At 41.3% G+C, this 23,586-nt stretch overlaps 1 protein-coding gene across 4 annotated transcripts in view; it reads left to right on the top strand.

Moving 5' to 3' along the window:
* Rnf216 (ring finger protein 216) overlaps positions 1 to 23,586 on the top strand; it is a 135,975-nt gene that overhangs the window by 105,823 nt on the left and 6,566 nt on the right. For all 4 annotated transcript variants that reach the window (XM_076840333.1, XM_076840332.1, XM_076840331.1 and 1 more), the window contains 2 exons: positions 5,906 to 6,003; positions 12,280 to 12,502. In XM_076840333.1, the coding sequence (XP_076696448.1) occupies positions 5,906 to 6,003; positions 12,280 to 12,502 (321 nt within the window). The remainder of the gene's footprint in view (positions 1 to 5,905; positions 6,004 to 12,279; positions 12,503 to 23,586) is intronic.

Raw genomic sequence — 23,586 nt, 5'->3', positions numbered from 1 at the left:
TTCACAATTGAGATGCTAGATTTGAGAGTCCATTGTGTTAGATGCTTGGCTGTAAAAGCTGTTAGAACTGGAAAATATACCTCACAAAAAGATGTAGAGCAGGGAAAGAATGTCCCTGTGGCATGGCATGTGATCATACTCACAACTCTTACTTAATTCCACCCTGTGAGGATGTCAGCTCCTAAGATTACCATCATCTCCCTCCTTCCCTTAGGTGTTCATATGTGTGTGCATGCACTGTTTCACTTAACTCTGTTGTGCTTCACTTGATTTGCTCAACTATCCAGCCTCCACCTCCATAAATGTGCCCTTACTGTGGGCAGGGTTGGTGTATGTGCCCTTGGCCTGGGAGAAGGAGACTGCTTGGGGTCCTTCAGTGAAGGAAGGAAAGCCTGCTGAACCTACCTGGGTTTGATTTTGCTGAGTTCTGGCATATGTTTGTGTATTAAGAGTTAGTGTCTTTCTGGACCTTCTGGCAGGTATCCATATGTCATTTGGGCCTAAAAAAGACAAGTACTTTTTGTTCTGTTGTTGTTGTTGTTTTGGCAGTGTTGGGGATCCAACCCAGAGCCTCATGCATGCTAGGCAAGTGCTCTACCATTGAGTACATCCCCAGTCGTGGACAAGTGAGTTTGACAGCCCAGAGGATGGATGGCCTGAAAACACATATCCCTGTGCCCCCCAAAGTGTACTGAGTTTTGTGTACAGTCTCTTTTACCTCAAGGCCTCTGGAGATTGGCAGTCTTACCAGTCTCCTGAGTTGACAAAGCAGAAAGCTTTTAGATTTGGATCAACCACTGCACTGTGCCCTATAGCCAGGTCAGTGACTTCTGTACCCTGGTGTGGGGATGAAGGTTTCACTGGAGGTCAAGCAGGTAAAGTGCTGGGGAATAAGCAGCACAGAGTGGGCTGGGAGGAGGCAAGCGCACCTGCAGCTTCAGGTCCTCCTCTGCTTTGCCCATTAAACATTATTTAGGCACGAAAATGGATGGAGGGAGATTTCGTTTTCTTTATGCTGCAAAGTGAAGACCTATTGAGCATGTAGTCAGTCATTTTGATGAATTTTGAGGACTAAAGAGCATCATAAACTGAACAAGCAGCCCTCCCAGGTGGCAAGAAGTACACAGATTGGTAGCTGCCCAGATTTTAACCAGTACGTGTGCTCCAACTTCAGTTTGAAGAGGGCATAGTTATATTCATGCTACGGAAGGATTTCTTCTGCCTAATTTTCTTGTTTAGGAAGAAAGCTTAGCAGCCTTTGAGGGGAGAGAATTATACTTTAGCAAAATGTACACTAAAAGAGGTATATTCTAAAGAAAATACACAGAGTACCAAATGTTAACTTTGCCTAGCCTTCTATGTTCCCCACCGTATTTTAATTGTAGGTTTCTGTATCTAGCTACATAATAACTTTATTTTTAAATTTTTCTTACTTATACATGGACACAATATCTTTATTTTGTTTATTTATTTTTATGTGGTACTGAGCCACAATCCTGATCCATATCTTTATTATTTTTTAGGTGTAGATGAACACAATACAATGCCTCTATTTTTATGTGGTGCTGAGAATCGAACCCGGGTCCTGCCCGTGCTAGGCGAGCGTTCTAGCCACTGAGCCATAATCCCAGCCCCCCGACCCATATCTTAAAAAGATGGTTCAGATCTTTTTTTCTTTTCTTTTTTTCTTTTTTAGTTGTAGTTGGCACAATACCTTTATTTTATTTTTATGTAGTGCTGAGGATCAAACCCAGTGCCTCGCACATGCTAGGTGAGCGCTCTACCGCTGAGCCACAACCCCAACAAGATGGTTCAGATCTTTTTCTGTTATTAGAGTTTATCATTGTATACTGTTACCCAGTTTATTTTGCATTCTTTATTTTTTTCAAAATCATGCTACATTTTTTTTAATACAGTTCTGAAATTATTTAAATATTAGTTCTGAGGGAAGTTGACTTTCAAGATTCAAGTGTAGAAAATCTTATTGGGCTTTCAGCCTCATTTTTAATCAGTTGATATTAATAAGAGTCTACTTGTATCTTGTTGCTGAAAATGTTTTTTGCATTTCAGCACATTGAGTTAAATGTTGTTACTACTTATTTGGGGGTAGGGAGGAATGATTGTTCACATGCCTATAATCCCAGCTGTTTGGGAGGCTAAGGCAGGAGGATTCAAGATCAAGATCAGCCTGGGCAATTTAGCAAGACCCTGTCTCAAAATTAAAATATATAGCTAGCTGGGCGTGGTGGTACACACCTATAATCCCAGCAGCTTGGGAGGCTGAGACAGGAGAATCTGAGTTCAAAGCCAACCTCAGCAACAGTGAGGCATTAAGCAACTCAGTGAGACCCTGTCTCTAAATAAAATACAAAATAGGGCTGGGGATGTGGCTCAGTGGTTGAGTGCCCCTGAGTTCAATCCCTGATGCCCCCCCTCCAAAAAAAATTATATATATACATACATATGGGATTGGGGGCATTGCTCAGTGATAGAATGCCCTTGAGTTCAAACCCCAGTACCAGTAGGAAGGAAAAAAAAAATGATAGTTTGGGCTTTTTCCCTGGGATCTGCAGATCCTTCAGTAAGAAAAAAATATAGTAGCTGAAAACCATCACACTGAGCCACAGGAGAACCCCTGTGGTATTGAATGTGAGCTGAGAACTTCCCAGCACCTCAGACCCTCACACCACAGACTCCAGCATAGCCAGGTCATTTTGCCCTAGTGAACCTGTGCCTCACCTTGAAAATGGGGCTTCTTTTTTTAGGAGAATAACTGAATGACCAAGAATGCCAAGCGGCACTACCCCAAAGCCGTGTATTGTTTTCAAGATGTTATTCCTATGGGTGGTTATTCCAGTATTGTTTGGAGAATTAGGATTCAAATACCAGCTCATCTATTCTCCAGCTGTTGTTTTTCAGCTAGTTTCCTGGAATAGTCAGGCATAAATTCTTTTAAAAACAACTTTGTGCTGCTATACATTTTAGTAGGTAATAATTAAGCACACTGCTGATTTAGTATATTTACTGCACAGGATGCAAGTAATGGACCAAAGAATATCCATGTCCCTTGGAAGCAATGGCATTGAAGTATAGACTCCCATGAGCTCATCTCTAACCCCACTTCATCCCACCCCATTGATTGGAGATTTTTCAACATCCCACTAAAGAATGTGAAGGTTCTCAACTTCCTGAGCCATCCATTTCATATTTCTGTCTTTAAATTTTACTTATTTTTTAGATAAGATAGATAGGTGGATTGATGGGTGGGTGGATGGATGGATAGATAAGACAGACAAACAGATAATAAAATTCAAAGAGTACAAAAGATCTACAGTAAAGTCTTGCCCCTGCCTTGTAGCCACTCAAGAGCTATCAGCATTGCCTGTTCCTTGGGTATCCTTGCAGACAGATTGCATCACAGATCTTCCCTGCAGCCACCACTACTACCTTTCTAATATGGAACTGGAATCATCTATACCATATGTACTGTTATTTGCCTCGTTAGTCTCCTTAAACTCACTTTATGTAACAAGTGAAAGTTCACCTGTAGAATGTTTCTAGAATTGATGTGGCCTCTGGCATATCTCTACTGCCTACTCCTAAATGGTAAATATTTACCCAGACCCCCTACCTCATATCCCCATGGTATGTCCCAATGGTCCCCACTGTCATCACCATCCAGGTCAGACTTAGGATCTTCACACCTGTATCTCTCCATCCAAAGCTCAGGGTTGCTGTTATCTTTGGTTGCATAAACTAAGAGCTAAGTCCTCATCCTTGGCACCCACTCCCCATACTCAAGCCCGCCATCTTGCTTACTCAGTTTCTCCCAAGTAGATCCCCTTCTCTTCACTTCCTTACCCATCTCCCAGGTCTGGGCTTCCTTTGTCCCTTTCCTGGATGACCATGCTAGCTCCCATCTCTTGCACTTCCACTCTTTCCTCCTTACGATTTTTTTTTTTCCATCCAGAATTATCTAACCCTGCTGGACACAGTGACACATGTCGAAAATTCCAGCAACTCCTGAGACTGAGTCAGGAAAATCACAATTTCAAATCCAGCCTGGGCAACTTAGCAAGACCCTATCTCAAAATAAAAATAAGAAGATCTGAAATATAACTTAATGGTAGAGTGCACAGCCTGCAGTTAGCTACAGGAACTCACTTGCTCCGCTTTGCCTGCTAACTAACGTATGTTGCTGCTGTCCTCTGCCTGGCGGGCTCTCCTATTCTCACCAGTCCATCTAGGTATCACTGACTCATTTTTCAAATCTCAGACTTCACTTCTTAAATCCTTCCCTATCTTCCAGACTAGGTCAGGTCCCCAGACAAAGGCAATCACACTCTTTTCCTCCACTGTACTTATTAGGATTGGAATTTCCATTTATGTCCATGGTCTTTGAGATTTTACTATTGTTTTGAGTGGGGGGTGTTTTGCTTTTGTTTTATTTTTTGTTTTGCAGTACAGGGAATCTAATCCAGAGCCTTTTGTATGTTAGGCAAGCACTTTACCACTGTGCTACATCTCCAGCCTACTTTGAGACAGGGTCTCTCTCAGTTGCCCAGGTTGGCCTTGAATTCACCATCCCTTCTGCCTCAGATTCCCAGGAGGCTGGGATTACAGGCATACACCTCCACACCAGCAAGTTCTTGTTATTGGTATGTGTTTTAGTCAGCTCTTTCATCATTGTGACCAGAAGACCTGGCAAGAATAATGTAGAGGAGAAAAAGGTTATTTGGGGCTCAGAGTTTCAGAGCGCTCAGTCCATACATGCCTGACTCCGTAGCTTTGGGCCAGAAATGACACAGAACATCATTGCAGAAGGTTATGGCATAGGGAAACAGCTCAGGACTTGGTAACAAAGAAGCAGGGAGAACTCTCTGCTCACCAGGGACAAAATATAAACCCCAATGGCACACCCACAGTGACCCACCTCCTCTAGCTACTCCTTACCTGTCTACAGTTACAGTCCATTTAATCCACATTAGTGGATTAATGAACTGGTTAGGTCTAGGCCCTCATAACCCAATCATTTAACCTCTGAACTTCCTTGCCTTGTCTCATGCATGAGCTTTTGGGGGAACACCTCATATCTAAATCTTAACATTCTACTCCATCCCCCAAAAGCCATCTGTAAACTGACCATGAGCCCCAAATAAACTTTTCCTCCTCTATATTGTTCTTGTTAGGTCTTTTGGTCATAGCAATGAAGAAACTAACTAAAATACTGTGGGTTTTATAAACTGTGAAGAATCCTATATTAAAGGATGATGATTGTTTTAAATTTTTATTTGTTTAATTTCATTTATGGTATGACATCCATATTTATGAGTGATTCATGGTAGAGAGAATGTCTTCCTTAGGGCACTAATGATCCTAATCGAGACTTTTCCTCAGTCCCATGCCAGAGGACTGGACATAGGGATTGGGGAGATTAAGATCCATTCAGACCCCACCATTAAGCATCTCAGCAGCATTTTATTTTTAAAGACTCAATCTGGGGCTGGGGTTGTGGCTCAGCTGTAGAACACTTGTTTAGAATGTATGAGGCCCTGGGTTCGATCCTCAGAACCACATAAAAATAAATAAATAAAATAAAATAAAGGTATTGTGTCCAACTACAACTAAAAAATAAATATTTAACAACAACAACAAAAAAAGACCCAAGAATCTCTCTTATGGTATTTCCAGGTGTCCTGCTGCATTTCAGAAAACTTACACAAACTAGGTGGTGGGAGCACACTTTCTTTAGATTAAGAAGGAACAAATAGCCCTGCTGACAGGGAGGGAGGGCCTCCGGGAGATTCCAAGCCCCATGAAGCATGTTTCACACCTTTTGTTGAATGGGAGTTTGTATGGCCTGCACTCACCAGAAGCTGCCTTTATCTCTGTCCTTTTTCCCCAGGAGACCTGTAGGAAGTGTCAGGGACTCTGGAAAGAACATAATGGCCTTACCTGTGAAGAGCTGGCTGAAAAGGATGACATCAAGTACCGAACATCTATGTGAGTAGGACTTGTCACTGACTCAGAGGACTTGTCACTGACTTGACTCCCCAGCTAACCTGCATTTGGTCAGCGGGGCAGAGTGTTCTGTCCGGGGAACAAGCCCAAGTCATTTTAGTCTAGGGTAACCTCAAGGAATATATCTACACTTAGCCTGTTTCCTTATCTCTGTAGACTCTTGGAGCAACTTCAGAAGTCATATAGCACATATGCATTCAAGAAATATTTCCCCTCCCCTTATTGTCTAGATAAATGTGTGTAACACATTGTTTAGATTACACAATTGCGGCTTATGTCTTTGTTCTAAGATGCTGATGCTAAGACATTAAGTAGAATTGCCAACTGCTAGAATACAAAGTAATGTATTAGTAATAATAACCATTACTTGTGTGGTGTTCCATATGTGACCGAGCACTTTACAAATACTGACTTACTAAAATATAGCACCTTAAGTTCTACAGGAGTCTGTTTCTCCTATAACAGTCAAGTCTTGCCATGCCGATAGGGTTGTCCCATGAGATCACTCAGAGATCCAGTTCCTTTACGTCACTGCCTCACCATTCCCTAAGCATGGTGTTCTTACCTGCGTAATTGTGCCAGGGTTGTGACCACATTTACTCTCCAGCATATGAAAGGAGAAAAAAGGAGACAAGTTGTCAGGCTGTCAGCTTTTCTTTAAATTGTAAGTACTGCAGAAATTACGTCTATCACTTCTGCTCATACCCATCAGTCAGGGTTGATTCACGTGAGCACAACCAGGCTCTAAAAGAAGACAATATTTGGAGTTTCTAGCTGGGAAACAAATTTTTTATGTCCAGCTTTAAGAAAGTGGTGTACACAGAGGGGTTTGTTATTCATAAACGAAGTGGGGAATGACATTTGGGGCAGAGTCTCTGAGTCTTCACCACAGGCATGTACTGTGGTCTTCATTTTATAAGTAGGCAGCTGAGGTGCAGAGATACCGCAACTTTGGAGGGCAGAATAATGACCCCCAACCCCAGTGATGTTGTCCTATCATGACATATTTAAGGTATGGAGATTATCAGAATGAATCAAAGCTAATCATGACTCCTTAAAAGGAGAGAGGCTTTCCCAGCTGTGGTCAGTGAGCAAGAGATGCAGAGAGAGCATTGAGTCAGAGAAACATGAAAAGGACTTGACTTCACATGTCAAGGGCTGGCTTTGTTTGAAGATGGAGGAAGGGAGCCATGAGGTAGCCTCTGTCAGTTGTGGTCCACTCAGCATCTGAGTCAGCCTAGGTACTTGGAGCAGCTTATAGTCCTCTCAGCTTGGCATCCTTCTAGATCAACAGTTAGAGAATTCATACTAGAACATTTAGATGTGATGTGTGTCCATTCTAGGATCCAAAAGTCTCCATAGTAGAAGGGGATGCAAGACACAACACAGCTTAACTTAGGAAAGGATATCCTGATGCTCACCCCTGACCTTAACTCCATAGATACTACATGCTTCATATATCCAAGGGGTTATCTCCATTTTATAGTATTCACATTATTAGTGTGTCCTCAAGGTACCTGCTGCTTCCAGTTCATCCGGTTCTATGTAAGTGTCATTCAAGGAGTAGACCAGTATATAGTCCTGGTGGAAGACAGATGAAAATATTCTTGTCAGCTGCTGATGTTCTCTGCCACTGGACAGAAAATATAAAGTGTTTTCCAGATCAGTACCTATGTACCAGTTACCAAGAGCTCTGTTTATTTGCCAAGGGTAAGAAGTGGCATCTGCAGCAGCGGCTGAGATTAGTTAGCACGTGGTGAGGCTTAACACTATTCTCTGTGTAGACCAAAAAGAGGTCTGGGGAGAATCAAACACACTGCCTTTTTTTTTTTTTTTTTTTTTTTTTTTTTTTTTTTTTTTTTTTGTAGCTATGGATTCAACAACCCAGAGACACTTTACTGAGCTTCATCAATCATTCTTTTTCTTTTTTGAAGTGGTCCCACTGAGTTGCCCAGGCTGGCTTAGAATTACATTCCTTCTGCCTCAGCCTCTTGAGTCACTGGGATTACAGGCTTACACTGCACTACCGTATCTGGCTAACACTGCATCTTTAAAGTCTTTGATGGTGCTACCAATCTCAAAAAAAAAAAAAAAAAATTCTATGGGAATCTAGTATTTAGAGAAGGGGTGCTTTGGGATCTTCAGCTTGCCTTTCCTTTCCATATAGCCCTTACCCCATTGATGAGAGAAGGAAAGAATCCTCCCAATTGCCAAGCATCAGAAATAAGAAATGAGCTGGGCGAGGTGGCACACGCCTAGTATCCCAGCAACAAGAGGATCGGAAGTTCAAAGCCAGCCTCAGCAAAAAGTGAGGCACTAAGTAGCTCAGTGAAACCCTGCCTCTAAATAAAGTACAAAATAGGGCTGGGGATATGGCTTGTTTGTCAAGTGCCCCTGAGTTTAATCCCCAGTACCCCCCCCAAAAAAAAATATATATTTTTGTGTGTATGTACACACACACACGGTATACACAAAAATAGTTGTAAGTATAGTAACTGCTGTGAAATGAGGCTTAATTTTGGTACCTTGAGTAGCATGTTAAGAAACTGCTATGGGTGATCTGGGGTTGTGGCTCTGAGGTAGAGCTCTCATCTAGCATATGCAAGGCACTGGGTTTAATCCTCAGCACTACATAAAAATAAATAAATAAAATAAAGTTTGTGTCTGACTACAACTTAAAAAACATAAATATATTTAAAAAAAAAAAAAAGAAGAAAGAAAGAAACTGCCATGGGGTGCTGGGGATGTAGTGGTAGAGCATATGTCCAATACATGCAAAACACTGAATTCCATCCCTGGTACCCCAATAATAAAAAAATAAACAAGTCTGGCTTCCTGTTTCACCATGTGCTCTCTTCTGCAAATGCTCCTGCCATTGTGATATCATCCACCACAAGGCCCTCACCATAGCTGAACAGATGCCACCATCAATGCTTTTGAATCTCTAGAACTGTATGCTAAATAAACTTTTTAAAATTAAGCACCCACCCTCAAGAATCAAACTAAGAACCTCAACCTGTCAATAATAAAAAAAACATGACAGGTCTGCATTCTGTCAGTGTTTGTTTTTTGTTTTGGGGGGGGGTTGTTGGTTTGTTTGTTTGTTTTTTCATATTACTTTTCTTAGGAAAATTGTTAAGAATTCATGATAGAAATAATAGTACAATGAACCCCCAACAGTTATCATTATTTTGCCCCATTTGCTTCATTTCCTTTCTTTTTTTTTTTTTTCTTGTTTTTAAACTGCTATAGTATTTTCAAGCAAATCCAGTTCCTTGGCAGTATGTCATTTTATCCCTACATGCTTACTTTTTTCCCCTTACATAGAAAATCACATTAATAATTTGTTATAATCATTAACAAAATTGACAATAAGTCTTTGATAATATCTCATAACCAAGTTTACAGCTCTCCCAGTTGTCTCAGAATAGCTTTACCACATGTTCCATAATTGATTTAGTCAGATCAGGATTCAAAACAAGGTCTGCTCATTGCATGGGTAATCATTTCTCTTGAATTTCTTTTATAATAAGGGTATCCTCTCTCCTCAACACAATGCTTATCATGCCATTGACTTATGAAGAACAATGACCATTGACTTGTAAAATACCTTCTTATGTTGACTGCTTTTTCAGGTGTCATTTAACTTGTTCTTCTGTCCTCTGTATTTTTTGTAGATTAGAATTTAGATTAAAGATTTGATTAGGTTCATATTCAATATGTTTTGGTGAGAATATTTCATAAGAGGTACTGTGCTTCTCACGTTAATATTGTGAAACCCATAAAAACATTGTACACACAGCCAAAGCCACATAGTGTCTGCTTGGTCCACTATTAAATGCTTTCAAGCAAGCAAACAACATGGCCAGAGTCATTGGTTTGATGGCTGTGTGGCAAATAGCTTTTTTTTTTTTTTTTTTTTTTTTGGCAAATAGCTTTAAGGAAAATAAGACGAGGGTTAAGGAGAACATTTAGAAGCCACTGCAGTAGTTCCAACCCATTCCATTACATAGCCCCAGATTAGGATGGCAGTATTGTGTAAGAGAGGATGGGTTTAAGAAATTTAGGAAGTCGGCAAGACTTGGTTGCTGATAGACATGGGAGGTAAGAACAGAAGGAATCAAGATTCTCAAGCCAGATACAGTGACACATGCCTGTAATCCCAGTGACTTGGGAGGCTGAAGCAGGAGAAGTTCAAGGGCATCCTCAGCAATTTAGCAATACCCTGTCTCAAACAAAAGTGCTGGGGCTGTAGCTCAGTGACAAGAGCACCCCTTGGTTTAGCCCCAGTATGGCAAAAGAAAGAAAAGTTACTAAATTGCAAACCCTGCAGGAAGCAATCTGATTTCCAGAATTTTCACATTATAATATTCAAAATACCCAGTTTCAACAGTAATTTAACAGGCATACAAAGAAACAGGAAAGTTTCACCCATTCACAGGAAAGAGCACTGGACAGAAGTTGCCCCTAAGGATACACAGACATTGGATTTATTAGACCAAAAAAAAAATTTTTTTGAAGTTGTAGATGGACAACAGTACCTTTGTTTTATTTATTTAGTTTTATGTGATGCTGAGGATTGAACCCAGTGCCTCACACATGCTAGGCAAGTGCTCTAGCTGCAAGCCCAGCCCTGATTAGACAGGGATAAAATCAGTATACTGTCTTAAACATGCTCAGAGGGCTGGAGTTGTAGGTCAGTGGTGGAACACTTGTCTAGCACATATGAGGCACTGGGTTCAATGCTCAGCACCATAAATAGATAGATAGATAGATAGATAGATAGATAGATAGATAGATAGATGGATGATAGGCATGTGCTCAGAAAGTGAAAGGATACCACAAACAGAAAACTAAAAGAAGCTTAGCCCAGTAATATAGGTGTGCCCATAGTCCCACACACTCGGGACGCTTAGGCAGAAGGATTACTTAAGCCCAAGGGTTTGTGGCCAGCGTGAACAACATAGCAAAAAAAAAAAAAAAAAAAGGATGTTGGTAGCACAGTGTATGAACAAGTAGTGAATATATAGAGAATATTAGGATTAATAGTGAAACCCATAAAAATACTGTACCTAAGTTATAGTGGACACAATACCTTTATTTTATTTATTTATTTTTGTGTGATGCTGAGGATCTTACCCAGCACCTCACACGTGGTAGGTAGTGCTATACCACTGAGCCATAACCCCAGCCTGGAACATATCATTTTATAGTTGGAAACAGTGCATTGTGGAAGCACCTAGCACAGCAGGCAGCTCTTGACAAACAGCAATTTGTCATTTTGACTTGTCCACCCTCAACATCAGTCAGATGATTCTGGAGACAGCTAGCCTCCCTGGAAGCTCCCCGTCAGCCAGGATTGAGTCGTATGTGTGTCGTGCCCTTGCTGCAAGGGAGTCTGGAAGTGTAGGACTGTGATGTGGGAGGATGACTCTGCCAACTCAGAAGTCAGACTGGCAGTCACTCCCTCTGCCACCCCTAAGACAAGTTGTCAGAATTTTGGGGTGTGCAACTATGGTTTGGACTCACTAACTCTTAATTGTCATGTAATTTAGGAAGACCTTGAGTTTTTTGTCTCCATTTTAAGTCTTTGGGATTCTTGAAACAAACAGAAGTTATTTTTCTAAATGCTGTGTGCCAGGGGCTTTATATCTTACCTGTAATCCTCAAAACACAGTGAGAAAGTTGTGTTTTCCCAGTTTAAAAGTGAGGAAACTGCTGGGTGTAGTGGCATGAACCTATCATTCCAGTAACTTGGAATACTGAGGCATGAAGATCCACAAGTTCAAAGCCAGTCTCAGCAACTTAATAAGGCCTTAAGCAACTGTCCTAAAATAAAAAGGAGTTGGGGGCTGGGGTTGTGGCTCAGTGGTAGAGCGCTGGCTAGCATATGTGAGGCGCCCTGGGTTCAATCATCAACACTACATAAAAAAAATAAAGGCATTGTGTCCATCTACAACTAAAGATATATATGAACTGGGAATGTGACTCGGTGATTAAGTTCCCCCTGGGTTCAATCCCCAGTACCAAACCAAGTCTCCAGACAGTTGGGAAATATACCCAATATACCCAAGGTTAGACAGTTGATTATCTTTGAACTCAGTTCTCGGACATCAGAATATTAGGCTCTTTTCACTCTTTGAATGTCACCATATGCCACAAGCAATCAGTACACATAGAAAGAAATAGATACTTAATGGCCATAATAATTTTCTTTCCATCTTCCTGGCCAGCTCCAATCATGTTTTCTTTTTTCAGTGAAGAAAAAATGACTGCCGCCCGCATTAGAAAATGCCACAAATGTGGAACTGGCCTCATCAAATCAGAAGGCTGCAACCGCATGTCTTGCCGCTGTGGTGCCCAAATGTGCTACCTCTGTCGAGTGTCTATCAATGGATATGACCATTTCTGCCAGCATCCTCGTTCGCCAGGAGCCCCTTGCCAAGAGTGTTCAAGATGTTCCCTCTGGACCGACCCCACTGTAAGTAGATGCACAACTGCCTATTTCCACGTGGGGGAGAAGAGCCATACATTCCTGTAATGAAAACATGACAAATTCTTACTCATGAGAAGATACAGGAAATTACATGGAACAGTAACTACAGGGGGGAAAATGAGAAAGTAATCAAAAGCTGCTCATCAGAAAGTAAGCCAAGAGTAGTCACCCAGGCCTGTAGTCACAACTACTCAGGAGATGAGGCAGAAGGACCACTTGAACTCACAAATTCAAGATCAACCTGGGCAACCCAGCAATATCCCATCTCAAAAAAAAAAGAAAGAAAGAAAAGAGAATAAGCATTTTCATACAGTTTTAGTGGGCAAATTCTTTGGCTCCTTTAGGGAATAAGCTTTTTTCCTGTGCTATCTGAAGTATTCCAGAGCATGGAAAAAGGGAGCTTGGAACAGTGTTGCACACCTGTAATTCTAGTGACCAAAATTTTGAGACCAGCCCTAGCAACTTAATGAGATCCAGTCCCCCAAAATAAAAGGCTTTTAGTATCTTAATATTTTTCTTCTTCATAAGTCCAAAGTAGTAGGCCAATTTGAAGTGGTTTCTTTTGCTACCATTCATTCCAGTGACTTAACTGTTGATTTATTGTCTTGAAAATAAAGTATGTTGGAAAAGTTAAAAAAATAAATAAATAAAAGGCTGGGGTGTATAGCTCAGTGGTAAAGCACCCCTGGATTCAATCCCCTGCACTGTAAAAAAAAAAGAGAGAGAGAGAATGGTCCAGAAACACAGGATGGTTTAATATTAATAGCCCTTAGATGACAAAAAGATAATTTCAAAAATTACATCTATTTTGATTTAAGCTTTTTAAAAAAGTATTATTGATATGATTCTTTAACCCCATATTTCAGAATAGTTGTAAGCACATATTATTTAGTGGTGAAATATATAGAAGTATTCCTAATAAAGTCAAGTATAAGATTATCATTGATTTGTTTTACAACTGCTAATCAGAACACTTGACTAACAATAAAATGGATGGTATAGATGCTAGAGAAGGTCATGGCTAATCCTGATTAACACCCACTAGTGTGTCAGATGCTATTTTAATTACTCATATATAAAGAAAGGCAAATTCATCATTTTAAAATTAGAAAAAACAAAATAATCAACTAGAAAGTAGTAGAAAGATGACTAAATATAAACTATACCCAATACCATTTTCAGTAGAATTACAAATCATAAAATATCCTAGAATTGAATGTGGATAAGCAGTATGAGGAAAACTATAAAACTATATTGAAGGACATGAAGAGACCTGGACATATGGAGAAATATGCTTTGTTCTTTTAATATTTACTTAATTAAACAATTGTTTTTAGAATCATATTAAACTAAAAAAACCCACAATCAGGTAATGTGATAAGTGCAAAGACTTTTTCTACCAAAAGGTGATAACATATCAGAGGGGTCCCCACCAATATGGGGAACATATCAGCAAGTGCATTAAGGCCCATAGAAAGCAGGCCTGGTGACAGATGGATCCTCTCAGCTTTCCCTGGAGAAAGCAAAGGTGGCCTGGGTGTCATAGTCCTCAAAGCGGGCATGTGGTATTAAAGAGAGATAATTTCTCTCCAGAGTCACTTAAAAATCTTATGGAATTCATATCTCAAGTAGGATTTTTTTTCCCCTCAAAAAAAAAAATTACTGGTGGGCTGGGATTGTAGCTCAGTGGTTGAGCACTTGTCTAGCACTTATGAGGTACTGGGTTCAACCCTCAGCACCACATAAAAATAAATAAATAAAGGTATTATGTGCATCTACAACTTAGAAATATATATATATTTTTTTAAATGACTGGTTTTGCAAATTAGACTGATTTTTACTATAAAGCTAAACTAACCAAAACCATGTAAACTAGGACAAGCATAGGCAAATGTATCAAAAGAACTGGAGAGGGCTGGGGATGTGGCTCAAGTGGTAGCGCGCTCGCCTGGCATGTGTGCGGCCCGGGTTCGATCCTCAGCACCATGTACAAACAAAGATGCTGTGTCCGCCAAGTACTAAAAAATAAATATTTAAAAAAAAAAGAACTGGAGAAATGACAGATTGAGTCATTTGTTCATTCTTTTTTTTTTTTTTTTTTTTTTTTTTTAATTTATTTATTTTTTAGTTTTCGGCGGACACAACATCTTTGTTTATATGTGGTGCTGAGGATCGAACCTGGGCCGCACGCATGCCAGGCGAGCGTGCTACCGCTTGAGCCACATTCCCCAACCCTACTTGTTCATTCTTAACTGGGAGTTGTTCCAGAACTGGTCTGAACAGAAAGCCACCATCCTCATGCAGTTTATATTCAAATACATTAGAAAACCGGAATATTCCATGAAGTTGGTACTAAACTGAATTTAGTACTATTCATTCAGAAGAATCAGAATGAGGTAGTGAGGAATGACGGGAGCTAGAGGAAGCAGCCATTTCAAATGGAAGAATGCAGGCAGTTATTTCTGAGGACAGCATTTGCAGTAAAACCTGTTAAGAAGAGCAAGGCCACTGGGGAAATCAAACAAATTGAGTGTGTTTGGGGAACAGTAGGAAGGCAGATATGGCTTGCTGGTGCTGAGCTGTGGGAAGTAAAAAGGACCATCCCAAAGCCCTGTTGAGGGTCTGAATGCAGTGATGGTAACTGCAGGGCATTACAGGGTGTTATGTTTTCAAGATCACACTGGCTACTATTATATAAAGAGGGCATATTTGAGAATTTTTGTGGGGCACTTGGCTAATCACTGGGAAAATACCCCAAGGAAACAAAGGAGATGACTTTTATAATATTGGAGCAGGGAAGATCCTTCTTAGTATTATATCAGGGCCACTAAGAAAATGTAAATTCTCTTTGGTAAGAGAAATAAATAATAAATGGCACTGTGTCCAACTACACCTAAAAAATAAATTTTTTTAAATAAAAGAAGTTAATGAATATCTCTATATTAATAAGGATTAATTTAACTGGAAAGAACATGAAACCTAAAAATAGACATGGGGAGATGGTACCTCAGACACTGTGGTTAGGAGTATAACTGGCATATGGGGCAGAAGAGTATATAGATCAGAATTATATTAAACTAAAAACATGCACAATCAGGTAATGTGATAAGTGCAAAGACTTGTTCTACCAAAAGGTGATAAAATATCATAATATGTTGTTTTTGTTTTTGTTGTTGTCATTTGAGTCTCCCTATGTTGCCCAGGCTGGCCTAGAACTACAATCCTCCTGTCTCAGCCTCCAAAGTAACTGGACTACAGGCATGTGCCACTGCATCTAACCAGATCAGAAATGTTAATGTCAGCTGGATGTGGTGGCACATGTCCATAATGTCATTGCCTTGGGAGCCTAAAGCAGGAGAATCACAAGTTCAAAACCAGCCTCAGCAACTTAGCAAGATCCTGTCTCAAAATAAAATATAAAATGGGCTGGGGATGTGGCTCAGTGATTGAGAGCCCCTGAGTTCAATTCCTGGTACCCAAAAAAAAGGTAAGAAAGAAAAAGAAAAAAAAAGGTAAGAAAGAAAGGTTAATGTCTATTCCTTGACCTAGCAAAGTGGTGTAAATTAAAAAACACATTTAAACATACCAAAAAATAGGTGATATGTTTTATTTTATATGTTTATATTAGAATAATACAAAAAATAATGTTTCATGTATATTTTAAAACACGGAGGAGAAAAACATAGGAAGATTGACACATAAAAAATGAATAGCATGCACAGACCAAGCTGCCATGGGGCAGGTATAACAAGAACTGAGGGCTGTGGAACCCCTCATGGTATGAGTAGGACAGTGGGCCCATCCACTTGTACCAGGTGAGACTACTCAGTTCTGTTTTAAGGTGAAATCCCCCTGGTTTTTAAAATTGACTACTTATCCAACTATCTTGAAAATACTATTCAGGTCACCACTTTCTAAGCCAAAGAAAAGATCTGTATCTCTAGTGTGTACCTCTCTAGCATTCCTACAAGAGAAGATGCCAGGGTCAGAGGCTGGCCACAGAGTGATGGTCATAGCAGACCTCTCTAGTCTACCCCAAGGGCAGGGCAGCCTAGAGGCTGATCTCTGCCCATGTTCAACAAATACGTCATTCTCAGAGCCACCACAGTGTAAAAAGCAGTGAGTCCTCCTAGAAACCATGTGGGGAATGTCCTGTTTTAGGAATCATTGATCTTGTAGCTCATGAACCAGTGATACCCTCCATAAGCCTGCCTTTCTGTCTTCAAGGAAGTACATGGAAGAAAGAGAGGCCTCTGCACATGAAGAACAGTCTTCCGTTGGCCGATTTTGGGGGGAGGCATGGCCCATAGTGGGAAGTGCTCATCATATAATGCACAGGGCCCTTTGTGACAGGTCTTCCTGGGGCCTAGCCATTCTACCAACTCCCTTCACCATGTCTCCAGAACTTCATGAAGAAATGGGGTCCTTTTTCTTCAGCTGAAGCTCCCAGACCCTAACCTTAATTTTATTTTCAGAAGTAAAAAGCAGAGTGCATGTTGCCACATGAGGGCAGGTGTTTAGCATCATGGCCTGTTTCTCTCTGCACCACTTCCTCTTGTCCTAGTTCTTCACTTGCACCCCTCTCTCCCCATACCCAGGCGTGGACTTGATTGTAAATTCGTCTTTCGGCTGCATTCTGTGGCTGCTGCAGCATGCAACTACCCTCTGTTTTCTTGTCAAATAGTCATTTGCCGTAAGAAAGTTCTGTAGATGTTCAAATGAAGTTTGAGAGGAAGGTCAAGTAAATACAAATTCCTCCAATTTCCTCTGCTCACCATAGCCAGGGATTTTGTTCCATTTGTCCTGTTCCCATCAAAACAGAGATCAGCCTGGTTTCCTTGATTCTCACCAGGAGACCAATTAAATTCCACCCCAGCATCTGCTGGGACTTCTGAGAACACAAAGCCATTCAGAAGAGCAGTAAAACAAAGCTTTCCCTGTCCTGTGTGCCTGTTCTCTGGCCTCATTAGTCGATGGGGCCAGAAAGGATCTCTCGTCATCAGCAAGGGAGTTGTCCCTTCATGATTTAGGGAAAAGTGAAATTCTCATCCTAAATGATCAGACATTTCTTGAACCTGGCTAACATCTCACTAATGGCTCATATGATAAACAATAGCTTTATATGTTTGTTATCAAACATTAGCCAAAAACATGAGTCTTATAAAAACAGGCTGTTTTCTTTAGGAATGGGGAAAACCAGAAGCAAATACAGCCACAGCTTTCTGGATCAGGGATAGAATGCAACACCACGCCTCAGCACATAGAGGAACAAATGGGAGCATTATCCTGGATATTACCGTTACTCTACCCCAATACCTTGACTCTTCTTGGCCATATCCGTGGCAACTAAAGGAACTGTATCTCTGTGTCACTGTTAGGAGCCATGTTCAGAAGAACATTATTCTGAAGTATAGCAGAATTCATGATAGCATGTTCTCTAAATAAAAAACAAAAGTCCGTATTTGTCTTGAGTTTGGGGTACAACAAACCACAAAGAATTGTTTTCAACAACTTTTTTGTTTTTTAACATGAAAGTCTGAAGTCTATTGTGATAAAACCCTGAGGCTTTTATAGCCAACTCGCAAGTTTGTGGCATTACCTCCAAGCCTAAGAGGTAGACTCATTTTTCCCAGACTAGCAGTAGATTGACCCTGTTACTCACATGTGTCATATGTTGCTCTAAGGCAGATGGGTCCTCTCAGTCTCACAAATGAGGAAACCTGCTAGAGATTGAAGCCGGTAACCAATAGCTCAGCATCTGTCCCCAGGCCTGCCTCCTCCTCCTTCTTTTTTTTTTTTTTTTTTTTTATATATATATTTATTTTTTAGGTGTAAATGGACACAACACAATACCTTTATTTTTATGTGGTGCTGAGGATCAAACCCCGGGCCCCACCCATGCTAGGCAAGCACTCTACTGCTCTACCGCTGAGCCACAATCCCAGCCCCGCCTGCCTGCTTCTTGCCTGAAGAATATGACATTCTCCTGCAGGTCAGGCATGGGGACAGCACTAGCATTTTTGAAACCCTGGCTTGAGCTACAAGGGAGGAGATATAATGCCACAGGATCAATGGAGGAAGAGGCATAGTTAAGAGCATTGATGAAAAAAAGATAGAAATCCAACAAGGAAAAGGATTCTAAACTCTAGGTTGGAAACTAATTTTTGATTTCAACATTTTTTCTTAACATTTTTAGTGTATTTCCTTCCTTCTTTCCTTTCTCTTTTTTTCTTTTTAAGTGTATTTTTTCCAAAAGAAAAATGGGGAAATGAGCCCACATGTTACCTATCACCTAGCTTTCACAGCTGGCCTTGACTTTTTTATTTCCAGTCACTGTTCTAAATAGCATTGTTTCCATTAAAAAAAAAAAAAAAATAGAAGGAGCGAGTATCATCTCCGAATTGGCGTGGGGTCTGGGAGCACCAGTTTCCCATTTTGCAGTTGGGGAAAATGATGTTCAGGTCATGAACCCAAGGAGCTCCTTCCACAAATGCAGGAGATGGCTGAGAAGTGCCCACAGGGTCCCTAGGCCTTGCAGAGGGGCCTGTAGATCCTCCACCTTTGACCACATCCCAGATTGAGTTTTGATATTCTTGAAGGACTTTATGAAAGCAGAACAGTGTTTTGAGCATGTGTATTTGTGCAGTTTGTCTTCAGCAAATCCCAGCAGGCCCCAGCCTGAGCACTTGACCCTGAAGAGAGTCAAAACATGGCAACATTCCACCGGGCCTCCAGCTCCTTTTGGAGGAGGTGCTCTGGACAGAAAGGTATTTGGGTGCTAGGCCTCTTTTGACACAAGGAGGTTGCTATAGTAGCCAGAGGCCAGCCTGGAGCCTGTGAAGTCCAGCATGTTGTCCAGCTCATGCTGTCCAGTCCAGCTGCACAGCATGTGCCTCTCAGAGCTGGTCTTTCCAGGCCTGAATCTCCTCCTCCCCCACCATTTCCTGTTGCAGGGAGACAGCTGGGGGTGGGGGTTAGGGTCTGCTGTTGCTGAGGGATCTGCAGCCGATCTGGGAATAATTTGAAACTAAATCTTGGCTCTTTGGAAGCCTTTCATGAAGTCATTGCAAGTTTATTAACAACAGCTGTGGCCACACCTGACCTGGATCCCAGTCCCAACCCACTCCCAGAATCAGAGGGGAAGAAGCAGTGTGCAATCCTGGGTCACCATTAGGGAAGATAAAGTTAAATGAAGAGGTGTTGCATCCTTCCCTGTGGTCACAGGAGGCTGGTGAGCAAGCAGGCCGGTGGTCTGCCCTAGTGACCAGAAGTGTTGGAAAAGAAAGGCTCAAAAGGACTTTTGAAGGGCTGGTGTTGTAGCTCAGTGGTAGAGCGCTTGCCTAGCAAGTGTGAGGCCCTGGGTTGGATTCTCAGCACCACATATAAATAAAAATTAAGGTCCATTGAAAACATATATGTATGTGTGTGTGTGTGTGTGTGTGTGTGTATATATATATATATATATATATATATATATATTTTTTTTTTTTTTTTTTTTTTAAGGACTTTTGAAAGGCTTTGGCAAGAACAGCTGTGTGCCAGTGCTCAAATGTCAATCTTGGGAACCATCAGTTGTAGCTGGTGGTTATTGTTAATATCTGACCTGTAAGAATATTCTCTTTCCTCTTCAGCCACTTGCAGTTTCTTTTCCTGCATTTTCTCCTGTTCAGACCTTGCTGTGTGAACAGAGCTATGGGACTTTTCTGTTGAGAGACTAGGGAAAGGTGTTTGTTTGTTTGGTTAGTTTGGTTTTCTATTTTTAATTAAAACCTCTCTGATGATTTCTTCCTCACTTCCTGCAAATTTCTGGAGCAGCTGGGCCCCTGCCTTCTTCCCTCCCCACTCACCCCACTTGCACATGAAGCAGGCCTGCCAGGGCCTTCTGTGTCAGGCCCAGCACTTTTCTGTATCCTGCTGAGCTCAGAGGAATTCAAGGGAAGGAAATAAACCCTCTTCCCTGTTAAGATGCAGCCCTCTTTCTTTATGTAAAGTACTCTTCCAGATCTGCTGAATAGACAAGATTTCACTCCACTTTCTGCTTTGGTCACCATGGAGTAATTCAGACACTTCTCTCCCAGTCCTCATTGGGATTCGTTGGGATTCAAGAGTTCTTCTAAGATAGCCATGGGTGTATATTAATAGGAGCACTACGTACATGGTTTCACTGCCACCCAAGCCTAATGTGTTGACACACCCAATCTTTTGACAAAAGAACCCTGTCTTTATTGGGACATCTTAATCACTTACCACCATCTGCTCCCTCTCATATCAGCCTCAGAAAAGAACCATTTGGTGAATCTATTTGAAATTTTTGACCAAAAGCCAGATATAGTGGTGTATATCTTTAATCCTAACAATTTGACCGGCTGAAGCAAGAATATCTCAAATTTGAGGAGAGCTTCAAGAACTTAGCAAAATCCGGGCTGGGGATGTGGCTCAAGCGGTAGTGCGCTCGCCTGGCATGCGTGCGGCCCGGGTTCGATCCTCAGCACCACATACAAACAAAGATGTTGTGTCCGCCAAAAACTAAAAAAATAAACATTAAAAATGTGGAAAAAAAAAAAAAAGAACTTAGCAAAATCCTATCTCAAAAAATAAGAGAAAAGGGGGATAGGGTTGTGGCTCAGCAGTAGAGCACTCACCTAGCATATGTGAGGCGCTGGGTTCAATTTTCAGCACCACATAAAAATAAATAAAGGCATTGTTCCTACTACAACTAAAAATATATATATATTTTAAAAATAATAAGAGCAAAAGAACTGGGGATGTAACTCAGCACCCCTGAGCTCAATCCCCAATACCACAAAAGAAAAGCAGTGGAAAAATTTTTATCTAGGGCATGTAAGCTCAGACCTCCTGCCCAGTCCCCACTGATTTTAACAGGTCTGTGCACCTCTGAACCTTAGCGTCCTCTTGTGAAATCCCTTCTAGACTCTTATGTATGAACTTTTGCTTTCATGCAGCTTAGCAGGCACAGAGCATGGTCTTCCAGAATGAAATTTAAATAGATTTGGTTTTGGTTTCAGGGGTTGTTGTTGGTTTGGTTTGGATTTAGATGTTTTGTTCTTTTTTTGTTTTGTTTTGTTTTATTGGTACCTGAGATTGAACCCAGGGGTGGGTGCTCTAACACTGAGCCACATCCCCAGCCCTTTAAGATAGGTCCATACTAAGTTTTTTAGACTGGCTTTGAACTTGCAAATATTTTCTGTATTGAAGATATAGACTTGTTTTTCTTTCTATTACCTAAATAATTCATAATAGCAACTATTTACATGGCTTTTACATTTTTTTAAAAAAAAAACATTTTTTTTTAGTTGTTGATGGACCTTTATTTTATTCACTTATATATATGCAGTGCTGAGAATCGAACCCAGTGCCTCACACATGTGAGGCAAGTGCTCTACCACTGAGCCACAACCCCAGCCTCAGCTTTTACATTTTATTAAGTATTATACATAATCTAGTTATTATTTAAAGTATACTGGAAGGGGCTGGGATGTAGCTCTTATTTATTTGTCTGTTTATTTATTGTAGTTGGACACAATACCTTTATTTTATTAATTTTTATGTGGTGCTGAGAATCGAACCCAGGGCTTCACACTGCTAGATGAATACTCCACCAATGAGCCACAAACCCAGCCCTGTAATGACCTTTTTTAGTGAATAAATTCCACCCCTGTTTTTTTTTTTTTTTTTTTTTTTTTTTGACAGAGAAAATTTTCCTGGGACCCTCTGGCATTCAGGGGGTCACCTCATGAGAAATGCCTCAGGCAAGGAAGCCTTCAAGTGTTATTTGCCGACCTGGGGATAGGCTAAAATCAACGGGCATGAACATTACAGGTCAGAGGTGACAGTGGTGGGCAACTCAGGTTTCTGGCTCAACTCAAATGAGGCTTGTGGGGCTCTCCTATTCCCTGCTCCACTATGGGCAAGAGGGCTCTGCTGGCTATTATCCAAAGGCCACATGCCAAAGAAATCTGTCAGAACCATTGACTTGGGGCATCTTAAGGAGTGGCATATTCGCCATGGGTGGCAAGCCAAAGAACATCAGAATTATTTGTGAGGATATCAAGGAGCAAGGCCCCTTTTCCTTCTTTTCCTGCTGCTGAGCTTCTGAAGCCGGGTCTTGCTCTGTTTGTTTCTGCCACTTCTGGTATTTAGTGGAGGCCACAAAACTATGCCCACCCTGAGGAGAAAGAACCCTATGGTATTTTGGCAAAAAGGTAGTGCCCGGGGTCTCCTTCCCCAGAGGCTGCGATTCCTGTGGTCAAGAGCTCAGGCATTGAGTCTGGACTGCCTAGAGTTCTGATCTGTAAGGTGGGATGGGTTCATAATGCTTTGCTAACAGAGAGGTTGTGAGACATTTGGAGCAGGGCTGCACAAGCACTCTCGGTGTACTGCTGCTGTACTTGGCACTCTGTGAGAGGTGAAGGGCCTCTTAAAACGAGCCTGTTTTAGAATGTCCAGCCTCCACGTTAGGTAGTGAGAGTGGGGTTGGTCCCTGAACCCAGACTTGGAGCTCCAAAGTCATATAGATGTTCCTGTCCATCACGCTCACCACGGCCTTGCTGTACAGAAGCCAGTGTCACTTTCAGTGGCACAGAGCATGAGCCCCCACTGCTAACCCTTTGGCTGAGCAACTTCAGCCCTAGTTTCCTGTATATAACTCAGCCCAGGGAGAAGAAAGGGGTTAGGCCTCTCAGTCGTCATCTTTCCTCCTATTGTTCCACATTTCCAGCTTCCCAGGGGTGTCCTAGATTTGCACCAGGCCAAAGGCTTTCCCACTTTGCCCCCCCATGCCCATCATGACTGGAATGTCTCCCGAGGGAACTATCCTCCAGAAGAGACTCAGTTGCCATCTGTCAGCTAGCCCATACCCAAGGAGGGCTATGATGAGTGTCCAAAATCTATCTGAACCCAGTCTTCTCCCTTTTTTTTTTTTAACAATGTAAGATAAAATTTGCCATTTGTAAGTATACAGTTTAGTCTGTCTTTGCTCTTGACTTGAGGAACTTTAAGTGCTGAAGGGGGGGAACTGCTTATGAAAGAATCTTACACACCAAGTAAAG

Source organism: Callospermophilus lateralis, chromosome 19 (genome assembly GCF_048772815.1).
Source record: "Callospermophilus lateralis isolate mCalLat2 chromosome 19, mCalLat2.hap1, whole genome shotgun sequence".
NCBI lineage: Eukaryota > Metazoa > Chordata > Mammalia > Rodentia > Sciuridae > Callospermophilus > Callospermophilus lateralis.
The sequence above is the reverse complement of the archived record's forward strand: the minus strand, read 5'-3'. Positions and strand labels throughout refer to the sequence as shown.